The sequence below is a fragment of the Theropithecus gelada genome, chromosome 1, assembly GCF_003255815.1.
Source record: "Theropithecus gelada isolate Dixy chromosome 1, Tgel_1.0, whole genome shotgun sequence".
Taxonomy (NCBI): domain Eukaryota; kingdom Metazoa; phylum Chordata; class Mammalia; order Primates; family Cercopithecidae; genus Theropithecus; species Theropithecus gelada.
Window position 1 is genome coordinate 128950100 of NC_037668.1, and position 21450 is coordinate 128971549.

Sequence of the window (21450 nt, forward strand, 5' to 3'; positions counted from 1 at the left end):
GCAAAAAAAGTTCCAATTATCCAGCAATTTAACCAAAGTATTGATAACTTTTCTAAAACAAAAGAAAAAAATTATTTCCCTTGTTTTGGCAGCAATTTCAGTCATATTCCTTTACTTTCTACTCAAGAAAATAGTTTCAAAAAGTTGACGTTTGTTGCCAAAAGAACTGTTTTCATGAACAAATATAAAACTAAGAAGTTATGGTGTCTCCTTTTTAAAAAATGACTCATCAAAGGAAATCACTTTTTCCTTTCTCTTGTAAGAGAAAAAAAGTAATCTCTTTTAGAACTGCAAACATATTTCCTTGATGGAGAAAATCAGTTCACATGACATAGTGGTTATGTATCCAGTTCAAAAAACACAGTAGAATTTACTACTCTGTCTTCTTTTTTGCTCACCCCACCCCCTTTCTTTAACCACATTGGATTCAGAAAGTTTCATTCTGTAATCAGCATTGTCCTTTATCTTTCCAGTAAAGATAGCCTTTTGGAGTCGAAGATGAGGAAAAGCCTGTATTTTATAGTTTTGGAAGTGTCTTCTCTTGCCAGGACAGAGAGAGGAGCTTCAGCAGTGAGAGCAACTGAAGGGGTTAATACTGGAACTTGGCTGGGTGTCCGTTAAACTTTTTTCCCTGGCTCTGCCCTGGGTTTCCCCTTGAAGGGATTTCCCTCCGCCTCTGCAACAAGACCCTTTATAAAGCACAGACTTTCTATTTCACTCCGCAGCATTGGGCTTCACTGGCTTCAGGAGCTGAATACCCTTTCCAGGCACATACACGTGGGACACAAATTAGGGTTTTGGAACCACTATTTTCTCATCACAACAGCAACTTAAAATGCCTGGGAAGATGGTCGTGATCTTTGGAGCCTCAAATATACTTTGGATAATGTTTGCAGCTTGTAAGTTATTTTCCTTTATCTGTTTCAAATGTTAGCATTCCGTTTTAGCCCTGGTTTTGGCTTCAGTCAGTTTTGCGATAGTAGTGAAGTAGTGAAGTAAAGACACTGTGATTTTAAACAGTAGGAAAAGTTAATTTAACCTAACTTTTAATATGCAATTGAGTTTTGCTATATAATATTGTACTGTCATAGTTAGAGCTGAAAATTGATGTTTTTGGTATCTTTTTTCCAAAGGCAAGTGAGTAATTCGGCTTCTGTTTCTAGTTGGTCTGTCTCCTTAGTTTCCTATACTTGACAATGAGGTCAAACTTAGCAAATAAAACGGCTTTGATAAATAGGCATCAAGGTTGGAACTGAGAATTCTCTTTAGTGAAGATGATTCCATAAACTTTTTTGAAAGTGACTTCGGTGCTTTTTGGCTACCTTGTAGTTAGTTTGAAGCGGCTTAGGAAAGAGATCAGTCTGATCCTGTTTTAGACATTATACACAGAAGAAGGAGTAGAATACTAGACAAATTAGTGGTAAATTTGCTTCTGTCTTTTTTTTTGCTTTTGCAGCTCAAGCTTTTAAGATCGAGACCACCCCAGAATCTAAATCTCTCGCTCAGATTGGTGACTCCGTCTCATTGACTTGCAGCACCACAGGCTGCGAGTCCCCATCTTTCTCTTGGAGAACCCAGATAGATAGTCCGCTGAATGGGAAGGTGAAGAATGAGGGGACCATGTCTACACTGACCATGAATCCTGTTAGTTTCGGAAACGAACACTCTTACCTGTGCACAGCAACTTGTGGATCTAGGAAATTGGAAAAAGGAATCCAGGTGGAGATCTACTGTGAGTGCTTTAGAAAATCTTCGTTTTTCTCTCAATTTTACTTTAAAATCGCCTTTTAAAAATGATATTTAAAAAAAGTTTTAAAATGGATATTCCTGTACAGATTCTTGGCTGAAGAACACACAACATCAGGAAAGCCAGGGACAGCTAAGGCCAGCATGAGAGAGAGCAGGAATCCAAATCTTGGCTTCTATTTCCTCCTCTGCCGCAAACACAGTGACCATGTATAAGACTCAATCTCTCTGGGCTCCGGTTTCCTTAGCTGTAAAATATCATTTCTAAGGTTCTTTTTGTTTTATTAAAAAAATCTTTCCACTTGATTACATCCTTACATGTTTACTTGCTTACATCTCTGATGGATTTATGAATTCCATCCTTCAGGGATTTTCTATTCATTTATTCTTATGCAATTTGATGCTTAAAATTAGTTTAAACATTAAGTAGATCTATAATTAGTAATAGGTATTAGTATAAAAGTGTTCTCCTTAGACATAATTGTTAATATCTGCAAACATTTCACTCATTTGACTTTGGTGTTGTTGACACATTTAGGATTTTTTTTTTTTTTTTGGTGCCATGAAACCTTGGTGCTCAACCGCTCAACTTCAAAGATATTTATATAATGCATTAGATTTGCCTCATGAACATGAGTGAATGTCCCTAGTTTACCAGCCTGCCAAAATGCATCCCACTCCATTCTCCATTCAGCAAACAAAGTTAGCAAGAGGAGTAAAAAACTAACCAGACATAAATCATTTGCCTTTTGTTACCGATGGCCTCTCTTTCTAAAAAACTGAACCCATTTATGGTCGTGTCTTCACGAAGACCTCATTTGATTATAATTACTTTGGTTCCTTTCTGTTGTACCAGAGCCCAACTTTTCCCAGTAACCTTAATTGATTCTGCAACAAGCCCCATGTGTTGCTCAAGCTTCCCAAGAAACTGTGCTTGGCCGGCTGCTTTCAATTATGCTGGTTGTACATGCATAGTTTATGTCTGTGCAGCCTCCTGAGCTCCTTAAAAGCTTCCCTTATGTAAATACAGGGAAAAGTAGCAAGTTCTTATGTTACCTGACATCAGACTGTGTGGATTAGAGGAACGTTTCTTACGGAATATGAGGGACAGAAATTATTGCTGGAAAAAATGAAAAATACCATGTTTCTTCACATAGCAAAGAATTTCCAGCTCCTTTGTCTTTTGCCCACTAGTACCAAATAGTTGAAGATTTAAAAAAGAAAAATGAAGACGCTTCTGGCTTTAATTATCTTGCCTGAGGTTTTTCTCCAAGAGTGTCTGTTTTTCATTATGTATAACAGTTCTGTCTCCTTTCCACATTTGATTGTAATAGTGCTTAGAGTTGAGACCTTTGTATTCTTTTTGTTACACAGAGTTTTGAATTCACCAATATGTTACTTCATGACAATGTGTAATGAAAAAGGTAACTCTTGCAAAGGAGGCAATGGCTACCAGAAGTAGTACATTTCCTTGTACTAGAAGCTTCAATGGAACACTTGGTGGGATACTGAGTTAGGCATTTCAGGAGGCAAATATGTGTTCCAGAACATAAAGATTGCACAAATGTATCTTTCTGGTGGATGAATTCCTATCAGAGGCACTGTTTTCAGAAGCTAATTACTTAAAGTTGGTCTTTTCATGTCTTAGAATATCTTGACAATAACTATTCTTTGCAATGACATTCCAAGCCTTAAAGTCATTATCTGTAAAATGGAAATATATCTGCCCTGACTATAATAAGAAAATGTGATGTAACATAATGTAAATCTGTAGTAGCAAAACCGAGTAATAGAAATCCTGAATTTAAATCCCAGCTTTACCATTTACTAGGTGTGTGACCTTAGACAAGTTATGTAAATGTACTAAGTCCAAGTCTTCTTTTCTGTAAAATGTGATCTCTATCTCCTAGAGTTGTTGTTGGGATAAAATAAAATAATTCATGTTAAATCTATAGCGTAGTGACAGCCACATGTAAGGTTCAATATAAACATTTTTTCTTCCTTCTTTTACTGTAATAACATGCAACCCTTAATATATACAGGATCAGAATAGAATAGTGTTCTAAAAAATGTTTGCTTCCAATTCTTGCACCTTGAACTCACCCCAAATCATGACAGGCTATTTAAACAATTCTTCTGTATTAAAACTGTATTAACAAAAACACTAGACTTGATTTGTATTGTGTTAAAGCAGTAAGAGACCTTATATGAGCAAAAAGCCCATCCATGTATTTGTTTGACCTTTACAGCTTTTCCTAGGGATCCAGAGATTCAACTGAGTGGTCCTCTGGAGGCTGGGAAGCCGATCACAGTCAAGTGTTTGGTTGCTGATGTATACCCATTTGACAGGCTGGAGATAGACTTAATGAAAGGAGATCATCTCATGAAGAGTCAGGAATTTCTGGAGGATGCAGACAGGAAGTCCCTGGAAACCAAGAGTTTGGAAGTAACCTTTACTCCTGTCATTGAAGATATTGGGAAAGTTCTTGTTTGCCGAGCTAAATTACACATTGATGAAATGGATTCTGTGCTCACAGAAAGGGAGGCTGTAAAAGAATTGCAAGTCTACAGTAAGTACTTGTGCGATGTGTTCCAGTCTTTGTGGGAATCCCACCTCGGTTGTGTATAGCAATAAACTTAGCAGCAAAGTAAAAAAAACAAAACAAAACAAAACAAAAAAACACTTGTATATAGTTTGTATTCCATTTGTATTCATTGAGAACATAATGTTTGCCAATAGTACAATTCAATGAAAAGAACACTGGATTTGGATGGAGAAGACTTGAGCTTAATTTCTGTCTCTATTAACTGTGTAAGTTTGGGTTACTTAATTTCTCTATTTCCCAGGGTATAAAAGGGGAATAGTCATACCACCAGATTGGGTAGTGAGAAACAGGTTCAAATAATAAAACACTTTAATATTGTTTTGTAAACTCTTATAGTATGCCTTGAAATATTAGTTGCACAGGTACAGAAACTTGACAAGGTGAGCAGTTATTCTCTGTGTGTGTGTATGTGTGTGTGTATGCATATGCACATACATACATATGTGCATTGGACAGGGGAAAAATGATGGGGTTTGATTGCCTCCAATCTGCCTGATACTGCCAGGGGATTTACGGGAGTCTTGTAGTCCCAGCGTTGTGTAGGAGTGAGCTCACTGTGCTCGGTTCTAGTCTAAAATGCTATGTTTTGCACTGGGCGCTACATTTAAAAGGAGTATTGCCAACTATGGCATGTTTAGCTGAAAGAGAATGAGCTGGGCAGGCTTTTAACGATATTTTGAGAAGAATAGTCAAGATAGAGGATATTTTTCCTAAGAGAATACAAAACCTGGAAAAGAGAGCTCTAATTAAGCATTTGTAAGACAGTTATATGAAAGAGTGATTTACCTTTTTCTGTAACAGCACATGGCTGAATTATGGCCAATATGTTTAAATTAGTATAGAGAGAAGATTTCAGCTCAATAGGGAGAAATGTGCTAATACGTAGAGCTGTCCAAAAATAAAATTGACTCTTTTGGAAAGCAATGGGTTGATTCTCTCAGTAAATGTTGAAGTTGACTTGAATGGGCACTTGGCAAGAATGCTTAAATGGGACTCCTACCCTTTAGTGGGAAGTTAAGCCACATGGTTCTTCTTAATTTCTGACTACCTATAACCGTCTGAAAAACATGAAACATCAACTAAACTCGATCAGTTTAGTCAGAAACTGGATAGATTATTTTGAATGATTCAGCAGTTCTTTATACTAATTTGGCAGAGTAATTTCATCAAATTGGTGGAAGCACATAAATACTGTCTAAGAGAAATACATTCCCTCTGTTGCACTGGGATGATGCTTAGCAATTGCTAATATTATTTTTTTGCCTTTTCAGTATCACCCAAGAATACAGTTATTTCTGTGAATCCATCCACAAGGCTACAAGAAGGTGGCTCTGTGACCATGACCTGTTCCAGTGAGGGTCTACCACCTCCAGAGATTTTCTGGAGTAAGAAATTAGATAATGGGAATCTACAGCACCTTTCTGGGAATGCAACTCTCACCTTAATTGCTATGAGGATGGAAGATTCTGGAATTTATGTGTGTGAAGGAGTTAATTTGATTGGGAAAAACAGAAAAGAGGTGGAATTAATTGTTCAAGGTGAGTAGAATGTGAAAAAGGAATGACAAAGGTGCTGTCACTGGGATTTGAGCAATAGTCACACAGCTTCAATGCTGAAATTGCTTCCCTTAGTTTTACTGATGACCTATCTGGTTGCCATAGCCTTTAGCACAAATATATGTTTATCTTACTAGTACTTCTTGGAAGTCTTCCCTCCCAGAGTTTCCATGGCTCTGCTTTTCTGATTCTTTTTCATCTCAAATCACTTTTTCTCTGCTTCATTCCCTTACTTTTTGTCTTCCTCCTGCCTCTGGGATACTGGTATTTTCAAGTTTACATCCCTGGGTCCCCTTCTCTTCTCATGCTAGACTCCCAAGAATTGGACTACAATATGTTGATTACTCCCAAATTCTTGTTCCAGTTCCATGCTGTTAATTCCTGTCAGTTCTACCTCAAAATGCTCCCCAGAATATGACCTCTTCTTCACCCCACTTGCCATTGCCTTAGTTTATCATCTCTCACTTGGGCTCTTGCAAGATATTCTTACATAACAGCATTCACTAAACACCAGATATGTTTCTGGTACTTTACATATGCCATCTTCAAGAAATAACTAAAAAGTAAGTATTTTGTATTCCTTTTACAGATGAGAGAGTGGAATCTCCCAGAGATTAATAATGACGCCACCTATTGATTGTACACCTAATGTTTCCCAGGAATTCTACATTCTGCTTTATATATTTTATCTCATTAATCTTTACCACAACACTACTAAAAACTCAGGCTCAGGATAGTTCATACTTTTCCTAGGGCTAAATAGCTCTTTAGTTGCATTTACTATGATTTTAATACAGGTTCATTTTAATGAAAACCCCTTTGCCTTTTTAATTTTATAGCTAATTATCTTTATATTTCTCTTTAGAAATATTTTTAATTGATAAATCATGATTGTTTACATTTATAGATTACAATGTGATGTTTGATATGGGTATACAATGTAGAATGATTAAGTCAAGTCAACATATTCATTGCCTCGCTTATTCTTTTGTGGTGATACATTTGAAATTCACTTTCTTAGGTATTTTAAAATACACAATATATTATCATTAACTATAGTCATCATGATGTACAATAGATCTCAACAACTTACTCTCCTGTCTAACTGAACCTTTGTACCCATTGACCAACATCTCCTCGTTCCCTTCCTCTCCTTGCCCCAGCCTCTGGTAACCACCATTCTACTCTCTACTTCTATGACTTTAGAAGTAGATCCCACATGTGAGTGAGATCATGAGGTACTGGTCTCTCTGTGACTGGCTTGTTTCCCTTAGCATAATGTCCTCTGGTTTCATCCCTTTTGTTGCAAATGACAGAATTTCCTCTTTTGTTTTTTAAGGCTGAATAATATTTCACATATTTTGTGGCTAATTATCTTTAAATAGTCTACCTGCTAACATTCTGTCCCTAAAATAATCAGTTTTCTGCACTGCTCCCAGGGTTTATTACCTTAAACAAAAAGGTGCTCATTTTCTATAACTTCAATCCATTTCTTAAAACTGTCACACAGAACTCTTTATGATCTGGCCAGAAACTACCTTTGCAGCTTTGTTGATGACTTGGTGCCCCTGCTTATGCTGTTCCTTTTGCCTAAAATGGCCTTTCTCCTTCCTTCATCCGACAAAGTCTTAGCCATTCTCCAATACGAAGCTCATGTCAGCCTCCCAGTTCCAGATTGTGTCAGACCAAACTACATATTCTTTCCTTCGTGTACACTCAACACTCCTTATAGTCATGTATGCAGTTCTGTTCAGTTCCACACATATTAAGAGCCCTTGTCCAAGAATCCAAGAATTCTACTTGGTAACGGGGGTACAGACATGAAAAAGATATGACAACTGCCCTCGGGGGGCATACAAACTAGGAAGGAAGGACAGGCATATAAATAGATAACTCAAATATCCCTTAGTAAGAGCCAAAACAGTGTATCTTTTTAAATGTGCCTTTCCACTAAACTGTAAATTCCTGCTCTGGGCACGATGGTTCAAGCCTATAATTCCAGCACTTTGGGTAGATTAGGTGGAAGGATTGCTGGAGGCCAGGAGTACAAGACCAGCCTGGGCAACATAGTGAGACCTCTGTTTCTATTTAATTTTTTTAAAAATCTGTAAACTCCTTAAAGTCAGGAATTCTGTGTGTGTGTGTGTGTGTGTGTGTGTGAATGCTTGGATTCTTAGCACAGTACCTAACACATAATAAATGTTCAGTAAATGTTTGCTGAATTAATGAATAGATTATAAACATGGGTAGCATAGTCTTTTGTTTGTTTGTTTTAGGAGATGAGGTCTTGCTATGTTGCCCAGGCTGAACTCAACTCCTGGGCTCAACTGATGCTCCCACTGTAGCTGCCTGAGTAGCTGGGATTATAGGCACGTGCCACCCAGCTGTAGTGACACCCAGCTCAACACAAATTTTTAAAATGTGAAAACATGGTATTTAAACTTGGATGATTAAAATAAAAATAAAACTCACCATAAGTAGATTATCTCAGCTGGATGTTAGGTTAGCATTCTCAAGTGACCAGGAAAGATGTTATACTAATAAAAGTATGTAAAGCTAATCATTCACCCTGGAATAATGCCACTGCATAATAAACTGTATCCTATTTCAGTGTACAAAGGATATGTATTTTGGGGTTGGGGAGAGTTGTTCTGCACTTTGCATCACATGGGATACTACTGGCCTAAAGTACTGAAAGTACTTTCAAAGAAACTTTCAGCTACCTAAAAGAGTTACTCCTCCAGTGGTTGCAAGTTCACATGGCAATACATGTGGCCGCTGTAAAGAATGACTTAGAAATGTTCGCACACAGGCAGTGGATCTGTTTTTAAAGTTCCTCATTCTCACATTAGCCTATAAGAAATTCGGAAGCTCTGGTTGTTTTTGTGAATGAGCTCTCTTTCTAAGTCTAATAGCATATCAGTTTATTGAGGTACTTTGAGGAGAATCTTCTTCAGAAAATACTAAGATGTCACAATTAGAGAAACCTATTAAGAAAAATAACTGATGACACAGATGAGAACCATGCAAAATGTAATATGTTTGGATTATTTGTATATTGAGATGTCTTTCTTTTACCTCAAGCCTGTAATTTACAAGTAAGATTTCAGTGACTTTTATGGGGGTCTCGTCTGTTGCTTTCAGAGTTGCCCAGACACTCTCAGCTTCTTCAGGGAAACAGAGCCGAGATGTAGTGTTCCCTTTCTTCCTAAATAGCAGTCATCCAAAAGAAGCCCATGTACCCAGCAGGGATAGTGCTGATGGCCAAAGGACATTCCTGGATATTTGAGTCTTAGGAGTTTGCCCTCACACCTCAGCTTTCAGACCCTGAGTTAATTGTAAAGTATTTTTATATTGCATCAGGCAAATTTTGGAGGTGACTTATGTATCACTTTAATGCTTAGATTTTGACTTTGATTTCAGGGTGATTCTATGTGACTTTCAATGGTATAACTGTATTATTGGAACAGAAGCTCTAAATGCTTGTCCACTGTGGGTATTATATCTAATTAAGAAACATTTTTTGTAGCTTTTCCCAGTACCTCTTTTAGATCATTTTATCTCCATATGAAGATGACTTGATTTAGTTGTTGTAGCAACTGAAAAACTGGGATCTTGAATCAGACCCACCTGGCATCAAGTCCTAATTTTGTTACTTGCAAACTGGGCAGTTATTTAGCATTTCTGAGCCTAAATTTCCTCAGGAAGAAAAAAGAGGGGTAAAAAGAGGAAGAGAAAGAGTAGAAGCAGAAAGAGAAGGCAAAGAAGAAAGAAGAGTGCTAGTGTATGAAATTGTTGATTTTATATATATACTACATATATGTGTGTATATATATATAGTAATTTAGATAGTGCTTGGCACACAAGAACCACTTACATTCTTTGAGTGATTGTCCACTCTTACAGTGATTTGATAAACTACATTTGAGCAGAGACTCTATTATTGCTATGAAGAGATACCTCTCTTGACAAATTTTTATCCATTCAGTTTGTTAAATGAATGAATCAGCAAACTATAATGGTTTCATTCCAAAAGATGTGGTCTCATTTCTGATAGTCCCAAGGTGGAAAAGAGTAATTTCTTCTTGGCATAGATATTAACTGAAAGGAGATCCAGAAAAATAAAGATCATATGTCAGAATGTGATGAAAGAAGAAAATAATCTTACGTTCTTTTCATCTTGCTTTCCACTTCTGTCCCAGAGAAACCATTTACTGTTGAGATCTCACCTGGACCCCGGATTGTTGCTCAGATCGGAGACTCCGTTGTGTTGACATGTAGTGTTATGGGCTGTGAGTCCCCATCTTTCTCCTGGAGAACCCAGATAGACAGCCCTCTGAGTGGGAAGGTGAGGAGTGAGGGGACCAATTCCACGCTGACCCTGAGCCCTGTGAGTTTTGAGAACGAACACTCTTATCTGTGCACAGTGACTTGTGGACGTAAGAAACTGGAAAAGGGAATCCAGGTGGAGCTCTACTGTAAGTGGTTTTCAGAATTGTTTATTTTTATTTTTATTTTTTTCCAGTTCTATTGGAAGAAAAAGAATGCATGTCTGTGATTTGCAATGAGATTCTTATGTTTAGAAAAGGAATTTAGCATTGTGAATTTTGTTCCTAAATCTGAATCAGAATGGTTTGATACAACATTATTAGCCTAAATCTCAAGTACGTATTACATATGTACACAGCACCCACAATCCTTGGTTTATGCCTTGTCAAACTCTCTCATCATGCACTTGAACACACTACATGCTGGAGGTGAGTGCATTGGGGTCAGTGCCCATTCAGATGACTGGGTGGAGGTGACTACTCCAGCTACTCCAGTTGGGAATGAGTAGTTTTAAACTATTTTAAGGCACTGCTTTAAAGCACATTTGAAGAGCTGTCTGCAGGATGGGAAAAAAAAATAAGAGAATAGGAAGCAGAAGGAAGCCAAAATTAAAGATAAGGAATTAGGTTGGAGATGGGGATGGTCAGTGGCAGTGGCTAAGGTGAAAAGCAGAATCAGGAAGTAGCGTTAGATCTTAATGTTGATTTATGCCACCTACATATACTATGCTTTCTCTTACTCTTCTTGTCGTCTTAATAAACACTCTTTGCAACCTCAAATCTCCATGAACTTGACATTGCTGGAGTTCCTCAGTCCATATTGAATGAAGAACAAAATATGCAAAGTAACCATAAAGTTATTTTTTTGAGAGGGTCACTCTGCCTTGAGTTCTCACTTCAGTAGAACTCAAGAGAACATATTGTAGCGATTTTCCACCAGAAAGCCTGCCCAAACTTGTGTTACCCTTCAAGATTTTGTTCAGAATGGGTCACAGTGTGCCTGTAAATGGATTTGAGTCTCTCAAAAGGAGGATACATTTTATTTGCATTATTATATTACCCAGAGTCCATGATCTGCTGAGATAGGCACATTCCCAGCAGAAATGAGAACCAGCAGTGGAGTCTTATTGCAACATAGAAATATTTGAGCATGTGTCACTTTAACAACATTTTTGTTAAGAAAAAATATGTTTAAGCATTATTCTTGCCCTTGATAGCTATTTTAGTCTTATTTTTATTGATTTGTGCTGTATTAGAAAGACTAGAGTTAAGCAGTTCTTTTCTTGATTACAAGTATTATCTGAGAAATATTTAAAACTTGCTGCCTAAATTTGGTCATTAAAATTTAAACTAAGTTGAGAACTTCCTTGTTTGTCTTATTTGATACTGAGAGACTGCACAGCTGTGTAAAACCAAAGTTGGGCTCTGAGGTCAGAGAAATACGGATTCTCAGCCCATCTCATTGACTTCAACTAGGTATAATGCATGAGGAAAGTCTCTTAGCCTCTATATGTTTCAGTATTCCTGGCTGTAAAATAACTAATATCCATTTTACATAGCTGCTTTGAAGACTGAGATAATGAATATTAGAGGACTAGTTGATACTAAGTATTGAACATAACATGGCAAATTTAAAACATGTAAAATATATACTTACTAAATAAGATAGTGGAAGCTGATGTGTACTTAGAAAAGATCAAGCCATGGCACACAGCAAGATTGCATATTAAGAAGAAAAAAAAATAAGAAGTGAACATTTATTACTCAAGGACTGGATATACTAAGTAGTTTTTGTTTCTAACATTATTCATATATAATATCATGAATATGTCATTTATAAATACTGTCGTTACTTATATATTGACAGTCATTCTATCCCAGGTCAATTAAAGCTGTCATTTTTAGGCCTTTACATTTAATAAAACTTAGCTCAATTTTTCCTTGAATATCACGTATAAAAATCATTTTTGCTTGCGTTTTGCAGCATTCCCTAGAGATCCAGAAATTGAGATGAGAGGTGTCCTTGTGAGTGAGAGCCCCATCACTGTAAGCTGCAAGGTTTCTAGCGTGTACCCCCTTGACCGGTTGGAGATTGAATTACTTAAGGGGGAGACTGTTCTGGAGAATAAAGAGTTTTTGGAGGATACAGATATGAAATCTCTAGAGAACAAAAGTTTGGAAGCGACCTTCATCCCTACCACTGAAGATACTGGAAAAGCTCTTGTTTGTCAGGCTAAGTTACATATGGATGAAATGGAATTTGAACCCAAACAAAGGCAGAGTACACAGACACTTTATGTCAATGGTGAGTACATATGTGAGGTATCTACAGCTTAATACCTGTCTCTTTATCGTGTTTGCCAGGCAATAGTTAACATAAGGTTAATAGTTAAAACCTCTGTAGAGAAAAAACATAACTGAAAAGAAATTTTGAAATAATAATGATTGTAACAAATCACCCTCCCTAAAGTTAAAAGAGTAACCATTTACTGGCTTATGATGCTTTGAGTTGGCAGTTTAGGAAGGGGCCAGCTAGGCAGTTATTCTGCTCGGTATGGTATTAGCTGAGCTCGCTTATGCATTTTCTGTAAGGTTAGCAGGACTGGCTGATCAGATGACTTCACCCACATGTCTGGAGCCATATCTGGGATGACTTGGCCTCTCTTTCTTTATGCGTTGTCACCCTGAGGAACAGTAGCCTAGATTTACTCACCAGAGCTCAGTTTTCAAGAAGGTGTAAATGAAAGCAGCCTCTTCAAAGCCTGGGTTTGGAAGTCCTACAGTGTTACTTCTTCCACATTCTATTGGTCAAAGTGAGTCATGAGGCCAGCCTAGAGTTTCAAGGGGTGGAAAAATAGACCACATCTTTTCACAGAAGGAGATTCAAATAATTCATAGTCTTGTTGACTCTACCATAAATGGCAGTACACACTATCATTGACCCTTGTCATTCTTTGGTTACAAGGGAGGGTATACTGAACTTACTTCCATTAGAAAACACCATGACGTGTCCATGTTCTGCTCTATCATTTGGTATCAACTAAAGTAAATAAGGACCAAAACCTCTTGTGTTAAATTATCAAGGTTTATAAACTGTTTGAGTCTGCTGAACCCATAGCCCAGTTTTGCAACATTATTAAAACTCTTTGGAACTCAGGGCATAAGGGGTCCAGCTAACAAGCCTCTCTGCCTTTTTAGTTGCCCCCAGAGATACAACCGTCTTGGTCAGCCCTTCCTCCATCCTGGAGGAAGGCAGTTCTGTGAATATGACATGCTTGAGCCATGGCCTTCCTGCTCCGAAAATCCTATGGAGCAGGCAGCTACCTAATGGGGAGCTACAGCCTGTTTCTGAGAATGCAACTCTCACCTTAATTTCTACAAAAATGGAAGATTCTGGAGTTTATGTATGTGAAGGAATTAACCAGGCTGGAAGAAGTAGAAAAGAAGTAGAATTAATTATCCAAGGTGAGCAGAGTGTGAGTAATGAGTTATCCTTGCTAGTAGTTTTTTTGGTTATGTTATTGATTATGAGTAAAGTCTTCTTTGAAAACAAAATTTTTACTACAAAAGTGTGTTGAGGGTTTTGAAGAGCTTATGATGTTTCCAATGTATGGAGAAATCTCCTGAAATTGTCCTTTCTCATGAAATTACAAGTTTCTTATCCTGAGATTCTTTTAAACTCAAGTGAAACGCAAGCCTTCAGGACCTGTGTCAGAAGTTCCAGTTACACTTATGAGGCAATGGTTATGGTGTTGAGATAAGAATAGGAAGAGGAATATCTTCATTTGGGATTATGTAGGATTAAAGCCACCATATCTGGCTGAATTGAACTCTGAGTGGCAATCTCACAAGATGGCCAGTAGTATTTGCTTAGAAGCCTAAGTTGGCACTTAAGTCTTTTGCAAATTCTGAGATTGTTAGTAGCCGTGACTCTGTCCTCTGGTTCATCAGCCTGACAGCATGGAACCACTAAAGTAGATTAAGTCAACAGATCTAGGCCCCTTCTCTTTAGGATGGAGACCCAAGATTGAGAAAAAGACAATTCCTAGTTCGCAGGTTGAAGCCATATGGAGTTATGAGCACAATCATCAAGTGATCAATGTGGATTTCCTCCATCCCTTCCCCTTTGGGTATGAGGGTTCTTGTCTTTGTCAGGGCTGTCATTTCCTCTCTTACACCTTGGCATTATTCCCACTAAGATATTAGTGACTTTCTTGTTATCTCAACTCAGTAAGATTTGTATTTTAGAAGAAGAATCTTGGAAAGGCAATGCACATCCTTAAAAACCAGACAACCAACCAACCAACCAAACAAACAAACAAAAAAACCTTTTGGGTAGTTGTCGTGACCTTGGAAATGGGGAAAGAATTTCAAATCAACTTCCAAAATAGAAGACCTTAATAGGGATTAAAAATTGGTGATATGGTACCTGCATCCACCAGTTGTTGCATTAATAGACATGTTATATGTCAAATACTTAGCTCAGTGCCTGGAACTTAATAAATGGCAATAGTGTTGTTAAGGATAGTGAAAAAGCCGCATCTGTACAGCTTAACTTCTTGATTGAGGGATCCAACTCAAAACTCAGAAACCTGTAAAAGCCTTTGTACTTCAAGGAAATTTTTGCAAAACAGTATTACAAAAAATTAATTTTCTATTTCACATCTGAATTCTATAACTCTTTATTAAACACTGTATTTGTCAATTTTCACACTGCTATAAAGATACTACTTGAGATTGGTAATTTATAAGAGAGGTTTAATACAGTTCCACATGGCTGGGAACACCTCACAAAATGTGCAATCACGGCAGAGGAGAAAGGGAAGCAAGGCACATCTTAGCATGGTGGCAGGCCAGAGAGAGTGAGGACCTGCCACACTTTAAAACCAAAAGTTCTTGTAAAAACTCACTCACTGTCATGAGAACAGCAAGGGGGAAACAGCCCCCATGATCCAATCACCTCTCACCAGGTTCCTCCCTCAAAACCTGGGGATTACAACTCAAGCTGAGACCTGGATGGGGACACAGAGCCAAACCATATCAAACACCTATTCTTTGTGCTAGGCTGGGTAAATAATTATATTAAGGGACATGAAAGAAGCATAAGCCATGTACTCTCTTAGTTAAAACATGATCATTTCCAACAATCTAGCAATGCTCGACTTCTTTACTGGCTCTTCTTAACATTTAATGCAAACACTTAGCACAAATAGCTCCATGGAAGCTGTTGTTGATGTCACTGAATTAATATGGAATTGGTTCATATTTCACTCAATCAGAGATGCCTTTTAAATTCTCTTTACAGCTACTCCAAAAGACATAAAACTTACAGCTTTTCCTTCTGAGAGTGTCAAAGAAGGAGACACTGTCATCATCTCTTGTACATGTGTAAATGTTCCAGAAACATGGATAATCCTGAAGAAAAAAGCACAGACAGGAGACACAGTACTAAAATCTATAGATGGTGCCTATACCATCCAAAAGGCCCAGTTGAAGGATGCGGGGGTATACGAATGTGAATCTAAAAACAAAGTTGGCTCACAATTAAGAAGCTTAACACTTGATGTTCAAGGTGAGTTTGTTTTGAGTTTTTGTTTTTGTTTTGTTGGTAGTAGTTCAGAGGTTCCATGGATTACTAAGAGTTTCTAATATTTGATGAATGAGTTGGCAAAATGGAGCTGTGGTTTATTTCTTAATGGTTCTTGGAATAATCAAGCACAGCTGCTTTATCCTATAAAGTTTAGCCAGGAAGTTGACATTAATCATTTGTGAGTGAGGAATTCCTGCTTGCTTTTTTCAGTTTACAATGTGTCATTTGTCTCTGAGGTTTTGCAGTTGCTAAATGTTTAACCATATTTCCCAACATTTTCCCTGGAGGTTATAAGGAAACGAAAGAAGTAGGATTGGCACGTTGAAAAAGAAGGGTTCTATTCAGACCCTCTTCCTTTCTACCAGAAGGAAACACTATTTTCTGAACATAGAGTAACTGCAATTTTCTGGATTGACTCTTTTCAGGATAATAATTGGGAATAGTAAACTTGATCCTGAACAACATAAAAAAATCTCTAGACTATCGAAAAGCCTCATTAAAATTCAAGCCACTTGCCATCCCTCCCTATTCTGGTGAACAGAGAAAGAGAGGAGCAATATCCTCACTGGAGAAACTTCAGAGGCCCCTTAATCTCCTAAGCCCTCTTGTGAATGCACAGTAGGTAGGATCTGCTGATCTTGTTGGTGAAGTAGAATACATCAGCCTTGGCTGATCAGTCTCACACTCCTTGCACATCAATTAGCTCCTATTGTGTAATGGAAGCCATACTTGGCGGTGGAGTGCAAACAGGACTACAAACAAATGCCAAGTCTTAAGAGGTCTGGCACTTGGCTATTGGAGTGAGCAATCACTTGTCAATGCAGAGAAAATTTGAACCTATGTCAGAAACAGGTAAAGTTTTTGTTCATCTGCCCAAATTTCTCAAAATGGCAAGCCTTACCATATATATGTTTTCCACCTTCACAGTACCTCCTCAAAACATGCCAATAGCTATATAGCTATACATCCATCTAGAAATGTTAAAGAAGGGAAAACCAGCATGACTCTTATGTAAAACTTCTAGTCATCCACCTGCAGTGATTATCCTGAAAAGAGTTGATCTAGCTAATGCAGTTACTATGTGTTCAAAGTAGGGAACATTTACTTTGTATCCCATCACTCCAGATGATACAGTGGTATATGCAATCAGTGCTTCCAATGAGGTTGGGGATGATTCTGGACAGATTGCAATCTCAGTTATGAGCAGGTTGAAATGTATTCATCCCTATTTTCTTTAATCCTTAATGCCTCTGGGCCACCTTTAATTAGTCCTATCCCCAGGAAATTGGTCCCCTAACATTTCTGTAATTCTTTTGTTAATTAATTGTTATCTTTTAAAGACACATCAAACGTGCTTCACTACTTTTTAACTCTCTCACACACATTGCTTTATTTTCTAATTGCTTTATCAAATTAGCCACTAATTGCTCCTTTTTACTCGTTATTGAAATGAACAATCAAAGAATATTAAGCACTCAGCTAGAAACTCATGCCCCCAAACTGAATATAGTTTAAAATAGGTAAATTTTAATGAAAACCAAAAAAAAAAAAAATGGACATTTTTCTGGGTATTTTGAACTAGATTTCTTTTGTATTTGGCTGGATTTTTTATTTGTTTCCTTTTGTCTTGGCTTGAATGTATTCCATTAATAGAAATAGTCAGGAGTTTTTAAAGATATTCAGTGTTTATACAACAAATAGAAAATTGTATTTGAAGGTTGCCCTGGCAACTACCTTGGCAGGAAATTTGTGTTTTTCTGCCGATGCCTGCGGGGAAGACTGAAAGGCAAAAGATAATATATATTACATTGAAAAGAAAGCAATAGAAATGGAAATACTATTTCTCAGCATGTCATCAATATTGATGTCTAATCATAATCATGTTGATGGACATCCCATTCAAATATTATGCTTATATTTGACTAGCTCAGCTCTTGCAAGGGAAAGTCACAAAGTGGGGCCATTATCATTATGCTTAGGGTGAACCGTTTTTCTTCAATAATTTGAAAAAATGACTACACATCATCTGTTGCTAGTGATTCTTTTTACTTGGTTTATCTCCAGTGACTGTCTTCTTCAGATGTTCTTATAAAGTTAAGATGTTAAACGGTATAGCAGCTGTCAGATGATTTTTTAGCAGATTAGAAAGAATACTAATTTTGAAGTTTTTGTATGCTGTACCTACTGTGCTCCATTTACAACTAAATGGCAAAAGCAAAATGTAGAGATAAAAAAATGTTATTAATGTTTAAAAAATACTTTTTTGGTGCCAACTAGGCCAAGCAGTGAGTCCGGTGATGGACCAAAAAGAAAATAGATATACATGTCTTGATGTAATGTATAGCCTAGGGGAGGAAACTAAACTTAATAAGTTATATGGATAAATAATAATTATATGGATAAACGTTTAATTAAAAGCTGTGATAAGGTTTTGAAGGAAAAATGCGTGGGTTTTGAGAATACGTTGAGGTTCTGAATTTAGAATGAGGGAGATATAGATCAGAGAATGCCTCTAAGAGACATTTAAGCTGTAACATAATGCTGTCCAAAGAACTCCACTTTATCAAAAGATGATATAAATGCTGAAGAGGAAAAACATATTAATATGCCCTATTTCTGACATAAAAACATAGAAACTTTCATATATCTCTGAAAAAGCCATTGGCAAGATTTTTTTTTTTTTCTCTTACCATCTTATTTGTGGCATTTAGCTATAATGGTCACACTTTGAATGTTATAAGGATTTTCTTAGAGAACTGGTTAGTCATTTCAATTCATGGTCATCAGAGTCCCAGTCCTTTAGTAGATATTTTTATTTCCCAAAGCAAGTGCCTCTCTCCAATTTCCGTTCTTGTTAAAAGAGCCCTAAAAACTTGTACCCTCCCTTCCATTTTACAACTGAGCCTGAATCTATTTGAATCCAAGTTTGTAGAAGCCAACAACTGTCATCTTTAGATCCATCATGACCATAGCAACCACCAACTGATTATTTGGATAATTCAGAGAAATATGCATCTTGGGTCCTGATGGTTCTTATCACTGCTTTGATTCCCTTCTCTTTGGAGAACTAGTTGTACTGTTATAATAAAACATGTAACTGTTGTTATTAAATGCTATCTTTTTGTACTAGACATTAATTGCATCCATTTTGTTATTTTCCAGGAAGAGAAAACAACAAAGACTATTTTTCTCCTGAGCTTCTCATGCTCTATTGTGCATCCTCCTTAATAATACCCGCCGTTGGAATGATAATTTACTTTGCAAGAAAAGCCAACATGAAGGGATCATATAGTCTTGTAGAAGCACAGAAATCAAAAGTGTAGCTAATGCTTGATATGTTCAACTGGAGACACTATTTTTCTATGCAAATCCTTGATACTGCTCATCATTCCATGAGAAAAACAATGAGCTGAGAGGCAGACTTCCCTGAATGTATTGAACTTGGAAAGAAATGCCCACCTATGCCCCTTGCTCTGAGCAGGAAGTCAAAGGAAAACTTGCTGCCTGAAAAAGAGTAACTGCCATCAAGATGAGAGAACTGGAGGAGTTCCTTGATCTGTATATACAATAACATAATTTGTACATATGTAAAATAAAATTATACCATAGCAAGATTGCTTAAAATAGCAACACTCCATATTTAGATCGTTAAAATAACTAGTGTTGCTTGGACTGACTATTATAATTTAATGCATGTTAGGAAAATTTCACATTAATATTGACTGACAGCTGGCCTTTGTCATCTTTCTTCTATTTTATTCCCTTTAACAAAATTTTACTCCTATAAAGTTTATTGACAGTAATTTCAGGTTTCGTAAAGATGCCTGGTTTTATATTTTTATAGACAAATAATAAGCAAAGAGAGCACTGTGTTGACTTTCAGGTACTAAATACCTCAACCTATGGTATAATGGTTGACTGGGTTTCTCTGTATGGTACTGGCATGGTACGGAGATGTTTCACGAAGTTGGTTCATCAGACTCCTGTGCAACTTTCCCAATGTGGTCTAAAAATGCAACTTTGTTTTTATTTTCTTTTGTAAATGTTTAGGTTTTTTTGAATAGTAAAGTGATAATTTCTGGAATTAGAACGGTTGTATGTTTATTTATTATAAACTGCCTCCTTTAGTCACATTGCAGCTCTTTCTGAAATGCCAAGTCATAAGAGTAAAATATTCAAACTATGGAAGTAATACAGATACTCAAAATGTGACCCTCAGACTACTTTTATTAAAATTACTGTAGGAACTTGATAAAAATTTAGATTTCTTGGTGCCAGACTAAGATATTGAATAGAAATGTCTGGTTTTTGGTCCTTGGAATCTGCAATTTTTTAATTTAGAAAAATATACACAAAAAGATGTAATGCAGATGAACATGCACATGTTAATGGACAACAAATGAACACCTGTGTACAGAACATTAAGAGCAAGAGATAGTATAACTATTCTTCAGAGCCTTTTATATACCACATAGTCATGGCAATACTCTTCCCTCACTGAGCAGTAACCCATAAATACCCTGAATTGATCATTTCCATGCTTCCTTTGGAGGTTTTATACCTGTCTATGTATCCCTAAGTAGTACCTTACTTAGTTTTGCCAGATTTTGCATTTATATAAATACAATCCAATTATACATTTGCCTTGTAACTATTCTTTCACTCAAAGTTATGTTTTTCATAATACATTTATGTTGTTGTGTAGTTATAGGTCATTCATTTTTCTCCACTTGGAATGGATTTTTTTAAAATTTTAAGTTAAGGGGTACAAGTTTAGTTTGTTACATGGGTAAACTTGTGTCCTGGGGGTCTACTGTACGGATTATTTCATTAGCCAAGTATTAAGCCTAGTCTCCATTGGTTGATTTTCTTGATCCTCTCCCACTTCTCATCCTCCTCCCTCCAAAAGGCTCCAGTGTGTGTGTTTCCCTGTATGTGTCCGTGTATTCTCATCATTTAGCTCCCACTTATGGGTGAGAACATGTGGCATTTGGTTTTCTGTGTTAGTTTGCTAAGGATAATGGCCTCCAGCTTCATCCATGTCTCTGCAAAGAACATGATCTTGTTCTTTTTTATGGCTGTATAGTTGGAATGGATTATTTACAGAACGCAGGGTGGGCATACAATTTCATCATTTTTAGATGATGAAATAATTGTCCCTATACCATTTATTGAAAAGCCCATTATATATATGAAGAATATATATTTATATTCATACATTGATATATATTTCTTTTTACAAATGTCTCTTGATCATTCTAGTTTTTGAACTTCCATACAAATATTAAAGTCAGTTTGTTAAGATATAGAACAAAAAATTAAGATTTTAACTCAAATTATATTGAACATATAGATCACTTTGAATAGAATTGATATTTTTAAAGCATTGAGTCTTCTAATCCATGAACAGAGTATAGTTATTATTTTTAGATTATCTTTAATAACAGAAATGTTTTTTTATTTCATAAATGCCTTATTCCTTTAAAAAATTATTTCTAGGGAGTTTGTATTTTTATACTATTATTCATAGTATCTTTAAAATTATATTTATTTGAAGTATAACTTTCATACAATAAAACTCATTACTACCACAATCAAGAAATACAACTTTTTTTTTTTTAATC

General features: G+C 36.6%; 1 protein-coding gene across 4 annotated transcripts; it reads left to right on the plus strand.

The window, feature by feature from the left end:
• The first annotated feature begins 466 nt into the window (after positions 1–466).
• Positions 467–19916, plus strand: VCAM1 (vascular cell adhesion molecule 1). Of its 4 annotated transcripts, none has more exons than XM_025403209.1 (9): positions 467–899; positions 1457–1732; positions 3996–4316; positions 5624–5890; positions 10111–10386; positions 12221–12541; positions 13435–13701; positions 15542–15808; positions 18989–19916. In XM_025403209.1, exons 1-9 carry the CDS (start codon positions 836–838, stop codon positions 19147–19149), a joined length of 2220 nt encoding a protein of 739 aa, XP_025258994.1. In that variant the 5' UTR covers positions 467–835; the 3' UTR covers positions 19150–19916. The 4 variants fall into 4 exon arrangements, with proteins under 4 accessions (XP_025258994.1, XP_025259016.1, XP_025259005.1 ...); XM_025403220.1 differs by having other exon boundaries at positions 620–899; positions 1457–1546; XM_025403231.1 differs by lacking the exon at positions 10111–10386.
• Positions 19917–21450: the final 1534 nt, after the last annotated feature.